Source organism: Rhinoderma darwinii, chromosome 13, assembly GCF_050947455.1.
Source record: "Rhinoderma darwinii isolate aRhiDar2 chromosome 13, aRhiDar2.hap1, whole genome shotgun sequence".
Classification (NCBI taxonomy): Eukaryota; Metazoa; Chordata; class Amphibia; order Anura; family Rhinodermatidae; genus Rhinoderma; species Rhinoderma darwinii.
The window spans coordinates 47,077,175-47,100,728 of NC_134699.1; the positions used below are offsets into that span (position 1 = coordinate 47,077,175).

At 40.5% G+C, this 23,554-nt stretch overlaps 1 protein-coding gene across 3 annotated transcripts in view; it reads left to right on the forward strand.

Annotated features, from left to right (window-relative positions):
• Window positions 1-22,552, forward strand: part of MXRA7 (matrix remodeling associated 7) — a 36,209-nt gene extending 13,657 nt beyond the window's left edge. The window contains exons 2-5 of one of the 3 annotated variants that reach the window (XM_075846717.1): window positions 5,038-5,098; window positions 9,926-10,022; window positions 12,232-12,296; window positions 19,491-19,591. In XM_075846717.1, the coding sequence (XP_075702832.1) occupies window positions 5,038-5,098; window positions 9,926-10,022; window positions 12,232-12,265 (192 nt within the window). In that variant the 3' untranslated portion in view covers window positions 12,266-12,296; window positions 19,491-19,591. Of the gene's footprint in view, window positions 1-5,037; window positions 5,099-9,925; window positions 10,023-12,231; window positions 12,297-19,490; window positions 19,608-21,180 lie in introns of those variants that run through there. The other 2 variants (XM_075846716.1, XM_075846715.1) reach the window with 2 other exon arrangements.
• The last annotated feature ends 1,002 nt before the right edge of the window (window positions 22,553-23,554 follow it).

The following is a 23,554-nucleotide window of genomic DNA, read 5'->3' on the forward strand; positions in this document are numbered from 1 at the left end:
AAACCATGTCAAATGTACATTTAAACAGATACACTCAGGCATTTATGAAGGCAATGCATAGTAATTTGGGTCTCGTCGACTGGTCTTCCTTCCTGGGTATGGACAACCTCAACAAAGATGAACGAATAGCCTTGATGGAATTCCGTAGATTAGACAATGTGGTTCTTAAAACCCAGTTATAAAGGCAGTAATGTTGTCCTACTCAAGGAGGAATAATATGTCGGCGAGATCGGAAGACAACTGAATTCTGATTGTTATGTCGGTTTGACTGAAAATATATCACGTATTCTAAATAGAAAATTACTATACGCGTTGGATGAGGGGGTTTATAAATCGTCATGAATATAACTTTTTGTTGCTAAGAGAACCACATATGCCAACTATCTACATACTTCCCAAGGTACATAACTCTTTGGAGTTACCTCGAGGGAGACCAATAATATTGGGTTGTGGAGGACCCACTGATCACCTTGGGAAACATGTAGATGAAAAACTTAAACCCTTAGTTTGTCATCTCCCTTCATTTGTACTAGATACGGGTGATATCCTATGAAAAATTATCGATTTACATTAACATTCAGACTTTTTGTGGGTGGGTTTAGATGTAGAGTCCTTGTATATTTCCATCCCCATACGATTGGCCTAAAAGCATCAGCGCACTTCTTACAGGGTCGGGGTTGCGCATGGACCCACCAGAACGAATTTATCTTTGAAATGCTAGAATTTGTTTTGAATTACAATTGTATTTCTTTTGATGGCAAACGTTACCGACAGGTGCAGGGGACTGCAATGAGGTCATCTTGTGCTCCGTCGTACGCCGCCTGCACCTGGCTTGGTGGGAGGAATTTGTGGTTTATGGTAACCATCTTTTCAAAAAACATGTAGCTGGCTGGTTCAGATACATGGAAGATATTTTTGTTTGCTTCAAAGGATCGACTCAGGAACTGGAATTTGTTGAATCAGAATACCCTTAATATCTTATTAACCTATACTTATAGTGAGTCATCAATAAGCTTCCTAGACTTAAATATTCATAGTGTGAATTATAGGTTAGTAACCAGTACATATCGAAAACCGAGCTCAGGCAATACCTTACTGGCAGCAAGCAGGTACCACCCTCCATCACAAATTAAGGAAATTCCAGTGGGTCAGTTTCTTCGAATACGAATAAATTGTTCAAACTTTGATGAGTTCAAATTTGAGGCTATTGAATTATCTGAGCGCTTCCACTCTAGGGGTTATTCTAAAAAATTTTATAAAACGAGGCTATAACCGAGCACTAAAAAGTGATAGGAATGAGATACTACAAAGAAGGAAAAGAATCTCAAAATACTATAGGGTTCGGTTAATTTCTAGTTAGGGTTCACGTTGGGAGGTTTTACATAACCTTATGATCAAAAACTGGCCATATCTGACTTTGAATCCTAAAATTGAGCCATAGTGGGATCAGACCCTAGTATGGTCTCAAAAAGAGCCCCAACCCTTAAAGACATGCTAGTTAGCTCTGAATTTAAAGGGAAAACTAAAATTAATTCAGCATGACTGATAAATTGACTTAGGGGTATGTTCAAATATGGGACATGCAATTTTTGCAGATATGTCATTAAGTCAGATAGTTTCACAGATGCTAGTAACCAAAAGGAATATCGGGTACAGACGTTTATCAATTCTCGGTCATGTATGGTTCTATATTCTATCATCTTTCCCTGTGGCAAGATGTATATAGGCAAAACTAAACGTGTACTCCAGGTACGAATTAGTGAACATATTTCAGATATAAGAAAGGGCACCGGAAGGACTTAATGATGAAATTAAATTAAATTTGTTTATTTAAGATCATATTTGATGATGGGCCCATCCTGGTCATCTCTTGACTGTAACCGGTAGCTGCCTACTATGAATCCTTTTGTCCCGTCCCCCCCTCTCTCTGTTTCCAAAATTGTTTTGGATGATATTTGTCTGTTTTCTATACCATTTTGAAATCCAACTCTGTACTCGATATTCTTTAAAGATTCCTTTTACTGTAATCTATCATAACTGTGTGATTTGCCCTTTTGACTATATGTAACAGTGGTTGCTGCTTTCAACTGAATCATAGAATGTTTGCAATATTTACTGGGGTGGCTTCCTTGTGTAACTAACATCCGGAAAGGGTACAGGTGGCGACGACTGGGCTCAGGTATGTTTTTATGTACCAGTTCCTACTCTTTGCCACACCTGCTCCCCATACAATTCTCCTCCCCTCTAAGAGATGTGAACATCCAGGATTATTTATATCCCATATTTATTTAGAAGCATAAGTTTATGTGATGCCTTGGTACCGGCTGCCGTTGATGGTGACCCGATCTGTTTGGATTGGATTTCTGTCACCGCTGGTGGATAACTTGGTTAAATATTTTATGTTCTTTGGTTCACTTTCTGGACTGGCATATCTTCCATCCGTCCTTGGCTAGGACCCAGCCTGTGGCAGTCTTGGTTGTATGCCCCGACTGGCTCCCCGTCGCTGGCTGCGTTAGCTGGATATGAGGGCCCCCACTGCAAATGGGGATCCGTTCTATGACTGCCATTTTGGCATTGTCGCTGACCGGCTCCCTGTCACCATTGGGATAGGCCACCTTGATTGGCCTGCATCTGCGGATGCGGACCTGGTCTGGTGCTTCCCCTGGGCTGCCACGATGTCCGGCAGATGACAACCCCATGTATCGCCGGCGGCGGGTCTTGTACCTTCCTAGGCGGCCTGTCCTTCCTCAAATCTGCCAACATCCTCTTCTGGCCGCTGCCACTGTGTCCCTAGAGCGTGCACGCTCTCCGGCCGTCTCTTAAAGAGCCACCGCGCACAAAATTCATCCTATTATCCCTGCTGCTCTCCTGGACTATTTAAGGCACCTTTACCATCTCTTTACCAGGTGCCTGAGAAATTTTGGAACAACATAGAGTTATCCTGCAAAGGTACCTGATCCTGTCTGCTATTGCTACCAGTTATCAGCCTGTATCCAGTTGTCAGTTAACAGCCTGTATCCAGCCTACTCTTGCTATCCGCTATTAGACTGTGTCCAGTAATCCGTTAGCAGTCTGTATCTTGTAATCCGCTACCAGCCTGTCTCCAGTAATCCGTTAGCAATCTGTATCGTGTAATCCACTACCAGCCTGTGCCCGGTAATCTGCTACCAGTCTGCATCTAGTAATCCACTACCAGCGTTCATCGAGTAATCCGCTACCAGCCTGCATGTAGTATTTCACTACCAGCCTGCATACAGTAATTTGCTGCCAGCCTGCATCCAGTAACCTGCTACCAGCCTGCATATAGTAATCCACAACCTGCCTGTGTCCAGCTGCCAGCTACCTGCCTGTGTCCCACTGTCTGCTATCCACCTGTCATCTGTGATCTGCAGTCATGTCTCCATCCATCTAGGTACCATCTACCTGTGCCTGTCTTGCATCTGTCTGGCCAGCAGCTACTCCGCCGGGACTTCCTCAAGAGGTAGCGTCCTGGCTGTCTCCCGGCAGAGAAGGCCAGATCCCTGTATAGGGGTTAAAGTGTGAAGACCGGGGAGGCTGCTTAGACAACGCCCTTAGAGTTGGCCCTAAGCCAAACTCATGGAGTAGCCCAGTGGGTCCACAAACCTGCTTGTCGTTACACACCATTTGAAGCCCTTATTTTCTGCTAGGGAAAATTCTTATGGGTTGATTCACAGAGGACTTGGTGGACATGCACATGTGTTGTATAGTAGTAGACCATCAGAAACATTTCCTCTAGTGGGCCCAAGGTACACGCTGGATTTATGATACCTAAAAGTTCTATGACATCTTTCCTTTATGTTGGTTATTACATTATATCATCACCCTTGAGCACCAACATTGAGCACCAACATATTATCGATTAGTTTACCCATTTAAAGCGGTATAAATTCTTCATGGCGTACAACACTAGACACAATTTCATAGGAAGCAATTTAATCTGTAAACGTTTTTTAAGATTAAAGGTGTATACCCACATAGACATTTATGGCATACCCATGGGATTTTCCAGCACTATGACCTGCACGTATGTCAAGAATGGGGTTTCTTCAGCTGTTTCCGTAACTGCCATAGAAATCAATGAAGAAAGCCGCTGCCATCTCTCCTTTTACTCTCCTTGTTTGGATGTGGTGGCCGGCAGGAATCAAATGACTCAAGTTAGGTGTGGGTTCAAGGGTTGGGACCCGCATCTATCAAACATTTATAACATATTCTGTGTATATGAAAAACTTGAAAATACAGCAGAACACAAATGGAAATAATTTTGCGTTTTATTCACTAAATAGCATGTATGCAACATTTATACCCCTCAGGGTCTTTATCAATCTTGAAAAAGACCCTCAGGGGTTGAAACGTTGCATACATGCTATTGAGTGAATAAAACTCATTTATTTTCACTGGAGTTCTGCGGTTTTTCCATGTTTTTCGTCTTAAGAGGCTCATTGGACATGAACCGTGTGACTGCATGCACCCTCCATTCTTATGGAACTCTAAAACTGGTTGTAACGCAGATCCCTTTTATTTAATTTTATATTTACTGTATATATATCCTGTGGGTGTGCATAGAAGTCTAAGGTGGGAATACCTCTCTTAGTGAGACAAATAACATCAAGACAAAACCCTTACCCACAAGTGGAGAACCCATGTATTAATTTAAGATGTTGCTATGGTAGGTATTTTAGTCTGTACAGTGGGTCATAATAGGGTCACTTGAGATGGTAGAGGGCAAGAAGGGCTTCTTGGTCAGCCTTTTGATCTCCACAACTTTGAAATGACCTTCACAAGAGAAACAATGATCTCTAGGATAGAGGGTTTCATTGTAACTACTTGTCTGATACTTGATGTGTATTGTATATTAATAGTTATTTAATGACTTGGTGGGTGATGTCAGTGTATAGACCGTGGTTTGGAAAATGGGAGTTCTTAATTGGCAATAATCATTGACTTAATAGAATTTGTTTCAGGTTTCTGCTATAAATATTGATCTTCTTCAGTAATTCCCATGTTTTTTTATTGCAGGAAGAAGACTTTGAAATAGAAAGTGATAAAATTTTGAAGATCAGCGAAGCAGATGATGCAGGTAGTTGTCCTAAATGTTGTAAACATATTTTATGATCATAATAATGATATCCTACCTGCTATATCTATTCCTGGATGTCATGATGACGGTTATGGTTTCTGCACGGGTTTATGTTCTTTACAATATATATTGCTCATTTCTACCTTATCATCTATTCAGTTCATATGATGAATAATGAATGGCTGTGTCTAATGAATGATGGATCTAAACTGGAAATTACCTAAAATTGCCAGATTCCCAGAGATGTAACTTCACACTCAATTTGTTGAGGAGTGACCTTGGTAAATCTTTGTGGAATTTCAGCACTGCAAATAATGAAGTGTGCAACATAGATTCAGAAAAATACTAAGAATATTTGAGAAAGAAACACACCTCATTTCTTTATGACTAACTGGCTCCACATTCCTTCCGCAAGCCAATTATATACAACTGGTGCAGGAATACCTTGGCCTTTTTCCATTAGTCCTGTTCTCAGGCCAGTAGGTGCACGGAATGTGCATTATGTAGACAGGACTAATGGAGGTAGGCCATGATACTTACCACAGAGACAGGCCATGTCACCGCTATGGGACCGAGCGGTGACATGGCCTTCCTTCAAGAACAGTTTATGTACCTGTGTTTCTGTCTAGGGTACTTGCCTGTTTATCACTGAAAGTTGAGTACTGCATAAGGCTTCTACAAAGCTTCGAGAGCGGGCGATGGGTGCAAGTTAGATGGGAGAGATGGTCAGCAGAGGAATTCTCGGGTTTGCTATCTGCAGGGGGCCCGCATCAGGAGGGAACCAATGCCGGATTTACATTGCATGGTGCCCTGTGCGATACCTTCTGTTGTCCCCCCATATAGTGTACTGTCATAAAATGTAGAAATACCCAAATACTTCCTAATTATATGCACCATATAGTCTAGTGCCCAAATAACAGTGCCATACTTTAATCCTTCCATACAATTTTCTAAATAACCGTGCTATACAATGCCACCATCAAACACTGCAAAAATAATATACTGTACATTGCCTAAGTAGCATTTCAATACAATACCTGTATAAATTAATAATAAAGTTTGTAGTGGTCATAAACCTCAGGTGCCAAGCCATTGAAGGGGCCTTATATTTATTTTGCAGTTGTCCCTTATTCCCTACTGTTTGCCCGTTTGTGGGTGAATGTCTTTTGGTCACTTGCACAATGTTTTATACACCAGAAAAGCATCGTAGTTAAGGGTAATAATGAGAGTAATCCTCCCAGGCAATAACGCCACAATGCTCATAACTACAAATCTCAGAAAATAATTTTTACTCTATATTCACAATAGGTGCGGTTCACACTTTATCAGACAGAATCATGAACTGCCGACTACAATCCTTAGATGAAAGCAAACTAGCCCTAAATTGTTGGCATTCGTCAAATCCTCGGTCTGGACACATGTCTGTCATATCTGAGCAAAGGGGATTAGATAACCAGATGTATGTTTAGTAAGTGCAACTCAGGGAGATTGTCTTGTTTCTGATGAGAGAAGAAAAAAACGGCCAAAGGCCCCCTGGAATGTATTTTCTTAGTGGGCATTGCCAGTCTGTTTGCTAACAACCCAACACTAATGAGAGAGCTCAATTGAAGCTTTGTGTAGAAAATGGTTTTCACCGTAGGTGTCTGTATAGAACCAGTGACCCCGGAAAGAGAGCATTTCTGATCCAAACAATGGGATGTTTGTCAATCCAGCCGCTCCAAAATAAATCACTATTCAGAATTTGATAACAGATAAGACCCTTTCTCTATTTGGCGGACCACTTTTCTGCCAACTGTATGATCACGTCCTTTTCGCAGGATAATATATTTTCCATTCACCCAAGGGCATCTGTAGTGGTAATGTACTAAGCTACCTGCCCACGCTAATGTTGGGGGAATGCACAACAATTCAATATGAAGTGTGATGAGGTAGAAAGTCGGCTGCGTAGCCCACATGCTAAGAGATGACAAAAGACCAAGATTAGTGGCAGGCATTGAAACTGTTCTGAAGTAGGCAGAGGGGTATCACAGGCTTCTCTATTGGACCCAGTTACTTTTTAAGACTTGTATTAATGTAAATTGTCTTTTTTTGCTGTTCACACTAAAACTCTGTAGAAACCTTAAATACCAGCATGACTGGGAAATATTACAGAAAACAATTGGCAGGCTGGGCGGGTAAATGGAAGATTAAACTTAATGGTGATAAACGTAAAGTTTATTGAATAAATCTTAGATAAATCTAAATTGCAGTACATCATAGCAGGGCTGTGCATACATTAAAGAGGCTCTGTCACCACATTATAAGTGCCCTATCTCCTACATAATCTGATTGGCGCTGTAATGTAGATAACAGCAGTGGTTTTTATTTTGAAAAACGATAATTTTTGAGCAAGTTATGAGCAATTTTAGATTTATGCTAATTCGTTTCTTTATAGACAACTGGGCGTGTTTTTACTTTTTACCAACTGGGCGTTGTACAGAAAAGTGTATGACGCTGACCAATCAGTGACCAATCAGCGTCATACACTTCTCATTGTTCCAGCCCAAAGCTGGGCGGGAACAATGAGAAGTGTATGACGGAGCCTCCGACACCGATGTGAACAGACATTCTCACACGACAGTGAAAAAAAATGGCCATTAAAAACTGATCAACTGTCAGATTTTTATGGCCATTTTGCATCAGTGTGTCTCCAAATTTTCATCCATTTCCAGTCCGTCTGTCCATTTATAATAGCCGTTTTCAGTTGTTTGCCATCCGTTTTTCATGGATGTTAAAAAAACTGATAGATGTAGATAGTGCTGCAATGACCCAGTAGATAGTGCCACAGTGCCCACTGTAGATAGTTCCCACATAGTGCCACAGTGCCCACTGCAGATAGTGCCACAGTGCCCACATATAAAGTGACATAGTGCCCACATATAAAGTGCCAGTGCCCTCATAGTGCTGCAGTGCCCACGTAGATAGCACAACAGTGTCCCCTGTAGTGTCACACACCCATATAGTGCTACAGTGCCCATGTAGATAGCGCCATACACCTGTAGATAGCGCCACCCCCACTATAGATAGCACCACCCCCCACTGTAGCTAGAACCACCCCCAACTGTAGATAACACCACCCCCACTGTAGATAGCACCCCCAATTGTAGAAAGCACCCCCCGTAAATGACACCTTCCCATGTAAATAGCACCCCCTGTAGATAGCGGTGCCCCAGTAGATAGCATACCCCCTGTAAATTTCACCTCCCCTGTAGATATCGCCACTGTAGGAGCGGAATCCCTCTGGCCGGGGATTTCACTCCTAGAGGGAGCCCCTGATATCTCTGTCCATATATGGACAGTGATGCCAGGGGCTCCTCCAGTAGCAGAATCCCCTGGCCGGAGCGTCTGCCGTGAATTCCGCTCCGGCAGGGGATTCCAGAATTCCAGAGGTAGCCACTGACGTCACTGTCCATATATGGACATTAACACCAGGGGCATCTGCAGTAGCAGAATCCCCTGGCCAGGGCATCGGCCTGTGATTCCGCTCCTACAAGGACCTACAGCGGGACTATCTGGGGGGAAGTGCCATCTACAGGGGGGGGGCCCTATGTATAGGGGGGTGCCATCTACAGGGGGGATCAGTGGGAGACAGGAGTTCCCAGCCAGAGATCTCGTGATGCTCTGGCCGGAGACTCCACAGTTAAAAGCCCGACATCACTGTCCATATATGGACAGTAATGTCAAGGGCTTCCCCGGGCTCAGCGCTCAAAGTAGCGCTGTGTGTGGGGAATTCTCGGCCAGGATCAGTTCTTACTGGCCGTTACAAGGATTGATTCCTAAAATAACATCTGGTAAAAACGGATCCATTGATTTCTATGGGAGCCGTGGGGCCGTCAAAACAGCCAAAACTAGGACATGTCCTATTTTTTGACAAACAGTTTTCACGGCCCGTTAAAAAAAACGGACGGACGTTTTTCTCTGTTGTGTGAATGTAGGCCAACACACCATTCTTAATTACAAGTTAATGTTGCCAGAACATTTCACTTCTGTTCATTCCGGTCCTTCACCGGAGCGACGGAAGAGTGAACAGACATCGCCTCCAGCCATGCCAGGTCGTTTATCCAAATCTGCTGTGGCTGGAGGCGATGTCTGTTCAATCTTCCGTCGCTCCGGTGAAGGATCTGCAGGATGAAGTACTCTGAAGTGCTCTGAATTGGGCTGGATTGAAGAGAAGTGTATGACGCTGATTATATACTTGTCATATACTTTTCTATACAAAGACCACTTGGTGAATAGGAAGAAAAAACACCCAGTTGGGCATTTAGAAATAATTAGCATAAATCGAAAAATGTTCATAACTTGGTCAATAATAAACGTTTTTAACAAAAACAAAACAGTAGTTATCTACGTCAAAGCGCTTATTAGATTAGGTAGGAGATAGGCAAGTTGTAAACTGGTGACAGAGCCCCTTTAAATGCTCCCTATAGCGATAAATCCATAAAGGAGGAACACTCTGGTGTGTACTGAAGAACCACCTTCTGCAATCCACATCCCTACATCCTGTACCATGAACGTTTCCACCAATCAATCATGGTTATGACTTATCCTGGTCCCATTGACCGATATTAGTTGTTCCTATTGTAGCAAATGATCAGCTTGAGATAAAGTTTTAATCTAGGATTAAAGTTCTTAGTTTGTTACAGCTACTCAATGTAATACTACTGTTGGGAACCACTTAATCTTTGGTGTCTCTTCTACAAAGAGCCCGCTCCACAGATCTGGTATGAAATGCCTGGCATATTTTTGGGAAGTTCCATGTCACTCTTTTTTTTTACTTTCTATTTTCAGACGATGAGACATTCTCCTTTAAATACTTTCCAGGAAAACTGCGAGGTAGTGATTATGAGAAAATGTTGACACAGGTTGAGTTAGAGGAAGAGCAGAGGTAAGTCCGCTAATTCCCAGAATTCCTTGCATGACAAGCACTGAGCATGGCTTCTATTTATTTGGGTAAGACATACATGTATACAATTTAATTGGCTATTGTAGAACCTAGTCCCTGGTATAAGGCTTAACTGAATTGTACATGTATATAATACAACATTATTAGCTACATTCATATCAATAAGGGTGCTACTATTATTCCATTCTGTTATACTGGGGACCCTGCACAAGAGCTTGCAATCAACTTGAACACTGATGGAGTTGCAGTTATTCACTTACACGTGTCCCCGACTTGAATTCAGCTGTTGTGGAATAAATTACATCAGTAAGCCATGTAGTGAAGATCTATGCTGACTGGTACCAAATAGTGCTATACTCAGAGCCGGCCCAATACTGGCAACATATTCCATTTTCCACCATTGCTTTGTGTTCCTATAGAATATATTTCCAGAAGTCAAATAATTTTCCTATTTCACTTATGTCAAAATGTATCTTATTTAGGCTAAGTTCACATCCCGTTTTTACTGTACGTGTGATGTGCACATTTTGACATGAAAAACCAGTATCAAAACGCGTAGCACAGCGTGCGCATTGATTTCTATGGTCAGGACGGACGGCCTAATGGTGGAGCTTGTGCATACGTTTTGTGTGCTTATGTTCTATCCTTTATTTTTTCCATGTCCTGAAAAGCGTAGTCTACTACGCTTTTCAGTACTTTTCCAAAACGTATACCACACGCATACGTTTTTATTTGGATTGAAGTCAATGGCGACGTATGGACGACGTATGCCACCTTAATCTCTACATTTGCATACGTAAAACGTATACGTTTTTGTCCCCATATATAGGAAATCTTGACTTTACAAAGTTCGATTTAGCTCAAGAACAAAAAAAATTTACGTTTTTAGAATTAAGAACAGACAAAAACGTCTAAAAACGTGTATGACGTATACTACAAAAAACGTAAGCGTATGTTACAAATGCATATGTTTTTGTAACTTTAAAAACGTATATGTCGTCGTATACCACAAACGAGATGTGAACTAAGGGCCTGTTCACATCAGCGTTGTCTTTCCGTTGAGGGGAAGCTCCGACGGAAACCCTCAACGCTGATGTGAACAGACCCTTAGCCTTACATATATTAGAAAAAACTGGTCCGATATGAACAGAAAATTGGCCCATGACTCCGATTTACAGAAAGAACACATAAGGCATATTCATATGGCCGTATTCCTAGTTCGTGTTGTGCGGTTTCCGTAATACAGTGCCCGTAGACTGCTATGGGCTCATACTTTCCCTTTTGTGCCTCTGATTTTTCAAAGAAAGGTAATGACTTGCTCCATCGTGTGCCATATTACAGCAGACCCATAGAGACTACACCATTGAGGTGCAATATGGACCCCTATATTATGGCATAATACAGACACATTGAGACGTTGTGTGCTGTTATATAGCATCAGTGCACATGATAATGACATGTGTATAGGGCAAAGGAAGCAGGGTACCAGGTAGTAAATGAATGCAGCGGTGTACTACATATATAATGGAGGCACAATTTTTTCTATCCGCTATAAAAGAGGTGGCCCCTGGAGGGGTGGCCCTTAGCCCCTATCCAATGGGTAACGTGTATCTCCATAGGGCTCACTCCCTCCACAAACACCTAAATAATAAAGGAGTAAGGCCCCATGCACACGACCGTAAAAAAATCTCCGTTATTGCGGACCGTAATGCTGTCCCCAATTACGGACCTGCCAGGTTCTATTGGCCGCGGACATCTTTCCGTATCGCTATGTGCCGTAGAACCATGCCGGGAATTATTTTCATATTTTGTATCAGGGCACGGTCCGAAAATGCAGCCTGTGGGCGTCGGCGGCCGGCCGTGCCCGCAATCGTGGGCCTTGATTACGGGCATGGCCGTGTGCATGAGGCCTAACTGACCAGAAGGTCATACCACAATACACTAGGCTTTTCTTTCTTGGATTGGGGGGAATAGTGGAACATTAGATAACAAAAGGGGTCCCCATCTTGGCTTTTGCTATATCACCCACCACTATATACGTTGTGGGTAATCCTTCTGGCAATAACCTTTGTGACAGGCGCATATTAATACAGTGATATTACATAAGTGTGATGTCCATTAATATTTGTATAATATGTGCACCCAATGAGATGCACGGCTTTGTGGTAAGAATCATGCATTTGCCTTTCAGGATTGAGTTGACCTCTGATTTCACATCCCTGTAACACGTACAGTGCCCACGCACTGTTACATGTGGTAAGATGTTACAACCCATGTGTTAGTTATTAGACTCCAGTAAAACTCATTAACTTGTCTGTTACATAACCCTATATCCCCTCACTTTCCATAACGCCCAGATCACTACTATACCTCCAGCATTGGAAGTGCTAAAGGTTCTCACTTCCTATATATACTTGCAATGAAATGAATACTTCATATCACATAACAATGATGTCTTCCGTATCTACCGCTGGCATGACAAGTAGCTTTGACGTAAACTACCGACACATCCCTAATATAATTTTATTATAGGAATCATAGGCTTTGAATTATTTCAATTTGAAGCCATCAGTAGAATAGATTCCGTATTCAGTGAATAAACCACAAACAGGGGATGTTACAGACAAGCATCCATTTCTGTTGCAAAATCTACCTCGAGTGCTACCTACCTGTTGGCAGCCAGGTAACTTATAGTATTTGGTGCCAGTCTTCATCAAAACACCAACGGATGGATAAATAGGTGGAGCGTTATCGCCCCCAAGTGCTTTCTTTATATCACTACACTTCACCGCAAATCTTACGTATTCGACTTTCAAAATACTAATCTATACAGAAAATAAGGAGAACCTTTAAGACTTCAGTGCCAAATACCCATGCAACCCATCCTAATGACAAGGTATTGTAGTGATTCACTTATTATGAAATATTATAATAATTATTCTTACATTTTGTTTGAATTTATTGGCAGGAGATAAATCACCATCAGGTCATTTAACCATAACGCATTGCATGAAGAAGACCACAATTGACACATCACAAATCACACTATTGCTTGGTGGTGTGATCCTATTCAATACACAAATTGCTTGAGACACAGTTGGCCTATGGATATGGATATGGATATGGGCCCCAATGCACAATTGACCATCTACCATTTATAACACTGGTGTCTTATGTGGCAGAGGTGCCATTGTTCCCCCTTCAGGCACTACGGCCTGGTTGCAACTGCTACCTCTGCACCCCCTATAGCTACACCACTGGTATAGATAGTTATTTGGAGTCTCTTGTTTCCCAAAGGCCCCTCTGTCAGATAAGACACCAGTATTATAAATGGCACACGGTAGGTTGGGGTCCTGTTAAAGATTTTGCATTAGGGCCAAGAAGCTTCAACATGTAACCAGATCTAGCAGCAGAAAATAATAAAAGGTCTTTTAGTGTATATCAAAACTTTAAACTTTTATTATTTATCTTGTTTCTCGGCTGAGAGGTGATCATTCGAAATTAGAGGCCCGAAGCCATGGAGACGCCATTGTCACATGGTAGTTTCATCCTCTATTACTAAGCAGCCCCCAAACACGTGTAGTACACTACTCAGCCAAGAGCACGGGGAAATAATTATTCATTAGAAGTCTGAAGTGCTTTAAATAGTACCTGTCGGCCCTCCTGACATGTCTGTTATACTAAATACGTTAGTAAAATAACAGTTCTGGAGCATCTTGTCTTAGAACTCTGCATTGTACCATTCCTCTGTTGTTCCTCTTGGTCATGTATGAATAAATTGACAACTGGGTGTTACCATTCTTTTTTCCAACAAAGTGCTGACAGTGTCATTATCTTTTAGATATTGTTTTTAATGTTGCTTTTAACAGAGCTGTCCACTTTTACTATCCTTTGAAAATAAGTCGATCACAGGTTGTTCTGCTGCAACTCCCAGCAATCTGCTGTAATTTGTGGGGGGTACCTGCCAACAAGTGTTTAATTCCCCTGCATGATGCCATTGTTGCACACTTTTATAGAAGGATAAGCCATCAGTATATGATCAGTGGGGGTCCGATACCCGTACCGATCAGTTGCTCTGACTTCCTCCGGGCACCGGACGTTCATGCCGGAAGCACATAACTCCAGTCTCGGAATAGTGGCCGAGCTGCAGTACTGCAGCTCTACTCCTATTCAAGTGAATATGAGCAAAGCTGCAGTTCTGCAGAACGGCCGCTATGCATTGGTCGGAGTCTTCTGCTTCTGGCTCCAACTACTGCATACCCTTCAAAACATCTGGCGCCAAGGGGCAGCCGGAGCAGCTGATCGTGCAGGGTCCGGGTGTTGCACCCACACCGATCATATATTGATGACCTATCCTGTGGATAGGTCATCAGTTGTCCTTTCTTGGACAAACCCTTTAAACCCTAGGCCCCTCCTTCTAATAAAATCACACCAAAGCTCCGCACCTTGCGCCAATAAATGCACAATATTAAAATTGATTTGTTATTGCACAAGCATTAACCATGTGCACTTATGCAAGTATTGACTTTGTATAAGTACAGATCAATGAAGTTTTTTTAATTTATCACAGCATAGAGCCCCATTACTTGTGTATAAATATTAAAAAAGGTAACTTCACCTACTCCTGCTGCAATAATTATAACCAAGGCACATGTCCATGTAAAGCAGGCTTCATTCCTGGACGGGCATCCATAGTCATGGGTCTTCTGTGCCTAAAGGCAAATGCAGCCCTGCCTATGGATCCATCTCTAACACAATAGTTGCAACTTTTTGAAGCACAACAGCAGTGATAAGAAACTGTTGCTCGAGAGTCCATAGGAATACATTGAGTCGTGTTTGTCTCTTGATCTGTTGGTAGTCCTACCTTTGGAGACTCTGGTCACTTCTTCAAAACCATCCTTGGTCAAACCCTTAAGCCAACACGGACATTACTCCTAATAGTACTAAACCTATATGGAGAGCACCAAAAGAGCAGCGCCGGCCAAACCCAAGTCCCAAAGGTTAAACATTACTAAGATGAATATCTATTGTATGCATATAAGATAAAGGGACAAAGAAAAAAGGGCGGGGGGCGGGACTTACAAGCCCTAAATGAGCATGATGGTAACGGTGGGGATACACTATAAATGAATTATAAACCTAGAAACGGAGTCCGACACACCAAGGTTTGGTTAAAAATGACAAATTTTATTAGAACAGATAACAAAAGACATTTAAAAGTTAAAGATGATGGCCACAGTGTGAAAAGGATGCCAGACAGTGATGTAGGCAATGTTAGAGTTGTAATACATTAAATAACAAAGTGACAAGGGGAAGAAATGAGCAATTCCTAATTCATAAATGAATAAATAAATGAAATAAATAAATGAATGAATAAATAAATATATAAATAAATAAATATGAGTGTAGCTATAGTGCACACAGTCCTGCACCCAGTGTAATGGGTGAGGATCACACCAGGCGGTGATATTAATCACAGCCAGATGCAGGAGTTGGAGAGAGCAACAGTCCACTCGCACATGTATAACCATCAAAGGAATACATGCATAGAAGGAACGGCTGAAATAGCTGAAATGAAGCAAAACGTCTTACCCATGTCACAGTTGGCACTGTCTGGCATCAACCCCGACGCGCGTTTCGGCCCTCGAGCCTTCGTCTGGGGGTGGTGTCAGAAAGTGAAAAGACCACATTTAAACCAACAAAAGCCAATAAAACAACAGGGGAGCAGCTGTGGCTGCTTGAAATCATTGTTGACACATGATGTGTCGCGGCCCGACAGTCCGGTGTATCATCCGCCGGAAACGGAGCAGAGACGAGGATCTGGTGTCCCGCGACCCAGTCCGGCCAGGGACACAGACAGCCGGAAAAGAAGTTCCGGCGTATCAGCATCCCAGGCACGACCCTGGACCCAGGAGGACGAGAGCCACGCCTCCATGTTATTCCGGCCGCGGCAGCGAAATCCCAGACCGCCAGGCCGCGCATGCGTACTGAACAAAGATAGAGCAACGAACATCATAGGGGAAACAGAGTATACATATATCAGATTGCAAGTGCCAGAATAATAATGAAATGTTTGGATGAATTTAATCACAGTATGTATGGCACAGAAAAACAAAATATATAAATTTAAATAAAACAAATTGAATAAATAGATGAAATGAATGCAAAAATATATATACAATATGTGAAAAATATAATAAAAATGAATGTTAATAAGAATAAATATGAAAATAAAAATAAATATAAATAAAAATAAATATGAATAAAAATAAATAAATAAATAAATAAAAAATAATAAAAAGTAAAAAATAAAAAATATATATAATAAAAGAATGTGTGTAAAATATATATATAACAGAATTGGAAAAATGAATGAAAACATAATAATAAAATAAATATAAATATTGCATTGGTTACAATTTATTCATTCTTTATTCGACTGTCCCTACTGCTTTCCCTACCACAATTCCATAGTATAAACAAATAAGAAAATATAAAAGGATATTGCATGTATGCGTATGTGCACAAATCCAAAGAAATTTCCATATATTTTCTCTCAGACCAAACATAGGCAGATGCAATCAGATAGATCCACATAATTCCAATATTACAGTTTGGTTTAAATCGAGATATACAAGTACAAGTTGTTAAAAAGGGGGGGCCATGTGAGCGCATACCCAAATATATACATGAAAATATAAAAAAAATTTCAGTATTGGAATTATGTGGATCTATCTGATTGCATCTGCCTATGTTTGGTCTGAGAGAAAATATATGGAAATTTCTTTGGATTTGTGCACATACGCATACATGCAATATCCTTTTATATTTTCTTATTTGTTTATACTATGGAATTGTGGTAGGGAAAGCAGTAGGGACAGTCGAATAAAGAATGAATAAATTGTAACCAATGCAATATTTATATTTATTTTATTATTATGTTTTCATTCATTTTTCCAATTCTGTTATATATATATTTTACACACATTCTTTTATTATATATATTTTTTATTTTTTACTTTTTATTATTTTTTATTTATTTATTTATTTATTTTTATTCATATTTATTTTTATTTATATTTATTTTTATTTTCATATTTATTCTTATTAACATTCATTTTTATTATATTTTTCACATATTGTATATATATTTTTGCATTCATTTCATCTATTTATTCAATTTGTTTTATTTAAATTTATATATTTTGTTTTTCTGTGCCATACATACTGTGATTAAATTCATCCAAACATTTCATTATTATTCTGGCACTTGCAATCTGATATATGTATACTCTGTTTCCCCTATGATGTTCGTTGCTCTATCTTTGTTCAGTACGCATGCGCGGCCTGGCGGTCTGGGATTTCGCTGCCGCGGCCGGAATAACATGGAGGCGTGGCTCTCGTCCTCCTGGGTCCAGGGTCGTGCCTGGGATGCTGATACGCCGGAACTTCTTTTCCGGCTGTCTGTGTCCCTGGCCGGACTGGGTCGCGGGACACCAGATCCTCGTCTCTGCTCCGTTTCCGGCGGATGATACACCGGACTGTCGGGCCGCGACACATCATGTGTCAACAATGATTTCAAGCAGCCACAGCTGCTCCCCTGTTGTTTTATTGGCTTTTGTTGGTTTAAATGTGGTCTTTTCACTTTCTGACACCACCCCCAGACGAAGGCTCGAGGGCCGAAACGCGCGTCGGGGTTGATGCCAGACAGTGCCAACTGTGACATGGGTAAGACGTTTTGCTTCATTTCAGCTATTTCAGCCGTTCCTTCTATGCATGTATTCCTTTGATGGTTATACATGTGCGAGTGGACTGTTGCTCTCTCCAACTCCTGCATCTGGCTGTGATTAATATCACCGCCTGGTGTGATCCTCACCCATTACACTGGGTGCAGGACTGTGTGCACTATAGCTACACTCATATTTATTTATTTATATATTTATTTATTCATTCATTTATTTATTTCATTTATTTATTCATTTATGAATTAGGAATTGCTCATTTCTTCCCCTTGTCACTTTGTTATTTAATGTATTACAACTCTAACATTGCCTACATCACTGTCTGGCATCCTTTTCACACTGTGGCCATCATCTTTAACTTTTAAATGTCTTTTGTTATCTGTTCTAATAAAATTTGTCATTTTTAACCAAACCTTGGTGTGTCGGACTCCGTTTCTAGGTTTATAATAAATTACTCCTAATAGTGCCTATAACGCAGTCATAGTAAGACTCATAATGACAGCGCCAGAATACCAATCCTTTAGTAGTGCCCACCATGCCAGACATATAGTGCCAACATCGTATCAAGGAGCAATACACTTACCTGTTCGACTCTCCCACGTTGCTCCCTCCTCCACTATTGGATGAATTTACCAATGAAAATCCAATGTACAGGACATTATTCAAACCTTGAATGACATCATTAGATAAACCCATATTTTATGAAGTCACCAATTTATAAGATGATTCCTGAATCTATAAACAATGGGCATCGGCCATTCTGTATGAGACTATACAAAGAGAATGAAGTGTCAGTCGACTCACTGAATTAAACTAAAGATCTATGTAATTGTACCATGGTAAAGATTTGCATGCAAACAATGACAATTGATATTAAAATAATCGGTAACAATCCATCAAAATTACATTTTATCTCAATTGTGTTCAAATTTTGATTATTTTTTTTTTTATTTTCATGCAATCAAGTATTTGAGAGTTGTTAGCATCCGGTCAATTGTCAAGTATGTTCCAAATTCTTCATAATCCTTTATTTTACGGACAATTGGATACTTATAGATGATCAGAACAATATTGATTCATTTATCTAATGATCTAATGTAACTCCTATTTTAACCATATACAGGTCTTCTCTAAAATTAAATAGGAAACTATAGCTAGTCATAGATGTCTTACACAGACATTAGCAAAGGCTTGTGCCGACCAATGGAAATCTAGAGAATTTCTAATAGGAATCTACAATATTTTAAGCTGAATTTTCCTGTGCAATCTGAATGGTTTTCCAAGGGATCGTAGCAAAAAATATCTCTGCATAAATGCGGTTTCAGGATGACATGCTGGAACGTTCACCTAATGAGGGGTAGATCTCAGAGTCTATGCTTAGGCTAAAGCCTCATGTACACATCCATATCACAGCTCTGTACAACCTCTGAGTTGTAGGGAGCTGTAACATGGCACCCAAACCCTACTGTATTTCTGTTCATATGCCATGTTCCATTGGGTGGCACATTACAGAGAACATCTTCTAGGAGAGAATATCTCCATAATATGGCACCATATGGCGGCACATGGAGTGCCTACCCTATCACTCCTTAGTACCTGGTCTCAGGGACTCTGAGGTCTTACGTCTAGTAATTTGGAAGACCACCCTGCTTTTCCAATGATGATCACATATATCTAGTCATCCCCTCTTGTTTTTGTTTTTCTACAGAGCTGAAGATCATAAGAAGTTCTCCTTACAGTCCAGCTAAAGAGATTTACAGAAAAGATCAGATTTGCCCAATCCAACAATTTTATGTCAGCAATTCAAAAACATCAACAACCTTTTCGGGGGGGGGGGGGGGGGGGAATGGAAAATACATAACTTTATAACTCTTTCGATGTGGCTGGGAGGAAGATGGAATCATTAAACACAATGCATGGTCTCACACAGTCCTGTGCTGAAAGGGACAGAGGTTTCTCATCTGTAAGACATGTACATTGTGAATGGTGAAATCTATTAGTATAGCAGTATTTGCCTTGGCTCAAGGGAATTTGCAGGACCGTCTGTCATCCATAACTCATTTAAAGGGATTCGATTGTATCCCTGCTTTAAAAACTTTGAGTGCAATATCTGTCTTAAAACTATGCAAGTAATGCCTTATATTGACATATATATATTTAGCTTAATGCAGAAAGATACTGTCTAAAAGGTATAACCGTGTACAGATTGCAGTGCCAGCCCCGTCATTGAGATTTGTTAATGCTTAGATACATTTGGATGGGCTAGCTTTGACTTTGTTACGTTTAAGACCCTCTACAGAACTTAACAAGGCCATGACCATCTGCTTCCACATGTCCTCATCACCACACCTCTCACGTTATTTTCCTCTGTACCTTCAATCATTTACACTGCTCTATACAACTCTTCATGACTGCACTGAATGTTGCTTGAAGGACCATCACGCAAATCTGCTCTAAGGCTGCTCATAGACAATAGATCATAGTTGGCCAAGAGATGCTTTGGCTGGAAATTTACAACATTGATCATTCCGTAAAATAAATTCAACATCCAACATTCAAAAAAATATTAGCTCCTATGTGTAGAAATTTTTACCTTCACTTTTCCCATCCCTTGGTTGAACTTGATGGGCATGTGTCTTTTTTTCAACCGTACTAACTATGTAACATATTCCTTTTGGGTGACTGGGCACATTGGTCAGTAGAGGTGGAATGGGTGGACAAGGGTGGACTTCTTGATGGTAAAGCAATAGAATCTAAAAGCAAAATGCAGTCTCCTTAAGAACATGTCCAAGAGTTTTTTTTACCCCATAGACATTAGATTGTCTAACAGCTATTGTAACCAACCATTATTCCTATCCAAAACCATGGGGATAGTCTTCATAGCAATGAATTTTGTGTTAGGATGTGATTGGTTGGAATTCCACCTTTATTACAGTGATTCATGGAAGTTCCCATTACGTCTCCTCAGTGAAGAACATGTCTTGCATGAGTGTATTACACCTCTAGCCCTTGCCTATGGCGCCATTTTTTTAAGCCTGTGCCAGGATTTATAAAACTGCAAGTATTTCACAATCCATTCACTAAGAACCAATGACAATAGCAAGAGACTTCTGTGTTTTCATCACTCCATAATATGCTGAGAAGCCAAATAATGTTGGAACCAAAATGACCAGCTCTTCTGTGTATAATGGGTTCTGTGCAAAAGTTATACTTACCATAAAGTTTATGAGCTGCATAGCTAACATGACTCCATCACGGCCTCTCTCTTTTATATGAATCAATACTTGATAGAATTTCAGTCAGTCAAAGTTAGATTGCAAGCTCTGCAGGTTAAAGTGGGAGTTTCTTCCAGGGGTAGTAGGCATGGATTGAAATACATCATGTGTTTTCCTTGCCAGGGTACAGAGGGAACAACTGGGTGCCATCTTTAAAATAATGGAAAGCAACCAAGAAACATTTGCGATGATGTCAGAAGGAGATTTGAAGGATCAGCTGAAACTATACAACATGTAGTGACCTCTGTTGGTTGAAGCAACATAACATGTCCTCAGACTGGCTGTAATTCTTGTGAAGTGTTAGGCATATCGTGATATTTACGAGACGGTCACTAAACTGCCTAAGATTTTACAGCGTGTAGTACTACTTCCCATAATGCAGTGCTGTCAGCAGAGAGAATATTGGTATATTGGATGAATAGTGCAATATCTCCAGTTTTACTGGAACATGCTCCCTTTTCCCTTATTATAGAATAATATAAATCATGACATTGATGTCAATCTACTTCTCATAAGCTATAACTATAGTTTCATTGGGAGACGAATAAGGCTGTTCAATGAGTAATCCATAGCAAATGTTAAAGGGGTTTTCATACATTTTTACAGCTTGTCACAAAACTTTGAACCTAAGAGCAGATCTCATGGATAAGGGGCAGATTCTATGCATGCATACGTCATTAATGGATTTACTGTATATAAACATTTTGGTCCTTATCGCTAATGACAATGTGATCTGTTTTTTGGGACCACATTTACTAAATTTAGAATAATAAAGTGGTTGTAACAGATTAGTGAAAGGGTTCTGTATTTTGTTTGGAATTCAGAAGCATCGCCACTCTCGCCCATGATCTGTGCCTTGTATTGCAGCTCAGTCGCATTTACTTTAATATGGCTGAGCTGGAATACCAGATACAGACCATGGACTAGAGAAGTGCTGTTTCGGGAAATCGGTAGAATGTCTTCTAGAATCTCGTACAACCCCTTGCGAGCACTCAATAAGACAATTTATACATACCCAGAGAACTCCTCTAAAGCAATACATAGTGTGTGTGTGTGTGTGTATATATATATATATATATATATATATATATATATATATATATGCACTGCCCACTGCATGCCTTCTCTTAAGGAATTGCCACACACAAAACAGTGTTTCATGGTTCTAAGCAATAGTTTTTGTGCTTTATATCACTACTGCTGTGTAATAAAGATGATTTTTATGTATATATCCTGATATTTAGTATTAAATCTATAAATCATTGTCTGTTTTTTTTTCTTCCTACAGTGATTTTATGTAGGGTTTCTGCTCGCACAGCTTCAGACTTATGCTCATAGAAGCACTGAGGCCTAGTCGGTAGGCATAGTCTTTACTATATGAATTGAATGGAGTATGTGGTTCTCTTCATATAGAACATTTTCCAGGCTGTGCAGACAGCTCAGAGGTTTCTTTAACATTTCTTATAATTTCTAATAAAACATTTTGCAAGCCTTATTCTTATGTGTCTTTATTTCTTTATGTGATTGGACATGCATATTACAAAGTATTCTTACATACAGGGGTGTAGATTTATCAATAAATAGGGAAAAATGCAAATTTGACTTGCTGTAACGACGCCGGATAGCCACAAGACAACAGAACTAGACTTCTGCTATAGCAATCCCCATTACTCAGGACTAACAGTGTCTCCCGGTGCTCAGTTATCCCCAGGACTTACTGTAAGACCAAATTGTGAGCCAACCAGATTGTGAAAGAAAAGGGAAATATATCACAATACTAGCAAGCAACAGAAATACAAGAAACAGGAACTCACTGATAGAAGACGGTATTCTCCCAAGATGATGACGTCAGACAGATGATGGGAATAAATGGATAACAAGTAATTATAACAGTAAAATGATGGTGACAAAGGGATAATAGGTGATGATAACAAACTTAGCTCTCCCTATATCTATCCCTGGATCCATCCCTAAACTTTGTACCAAACACTGTTCCTAATGGAGTCACTAATCTGCAGACACTGTACCTAACACAACACTAGAAAAGTACTAGGATAAAACTAAACAAGTCCAAACACAGAAGAAAACAAGGACCGAGGAACTACAAGACAGAGATGAAAATATACAAGACTAGGCTGGTAACACACGATCAAAGTAGCACAAAGCAAACACACATAACAAACACTATCACTGACACCATAATGCTGAGACCAAGCAATCTTACGGAGAGGCAGACCAATCAGTTTTCTCTCTCTAAAGGAGCCTCTGTGACTCACATCAGTGGTCATCTGACCTGTACTGATTAATTAGCTCTGCAGCAGTTGCCTCAGCAACGGCCCCCGCTGCTGATTAATAGTGAGAAGATGACGAGCATGGAGACCTGCTGCTCGTTACACTTGCATTGTAAGAAGGTCCAAAAATGTCTTAGCTGGATGATAAAATGGCAGGCAATGGTTTTAATGACCTTATACCTCCGATATATCTGCTTATGATAACT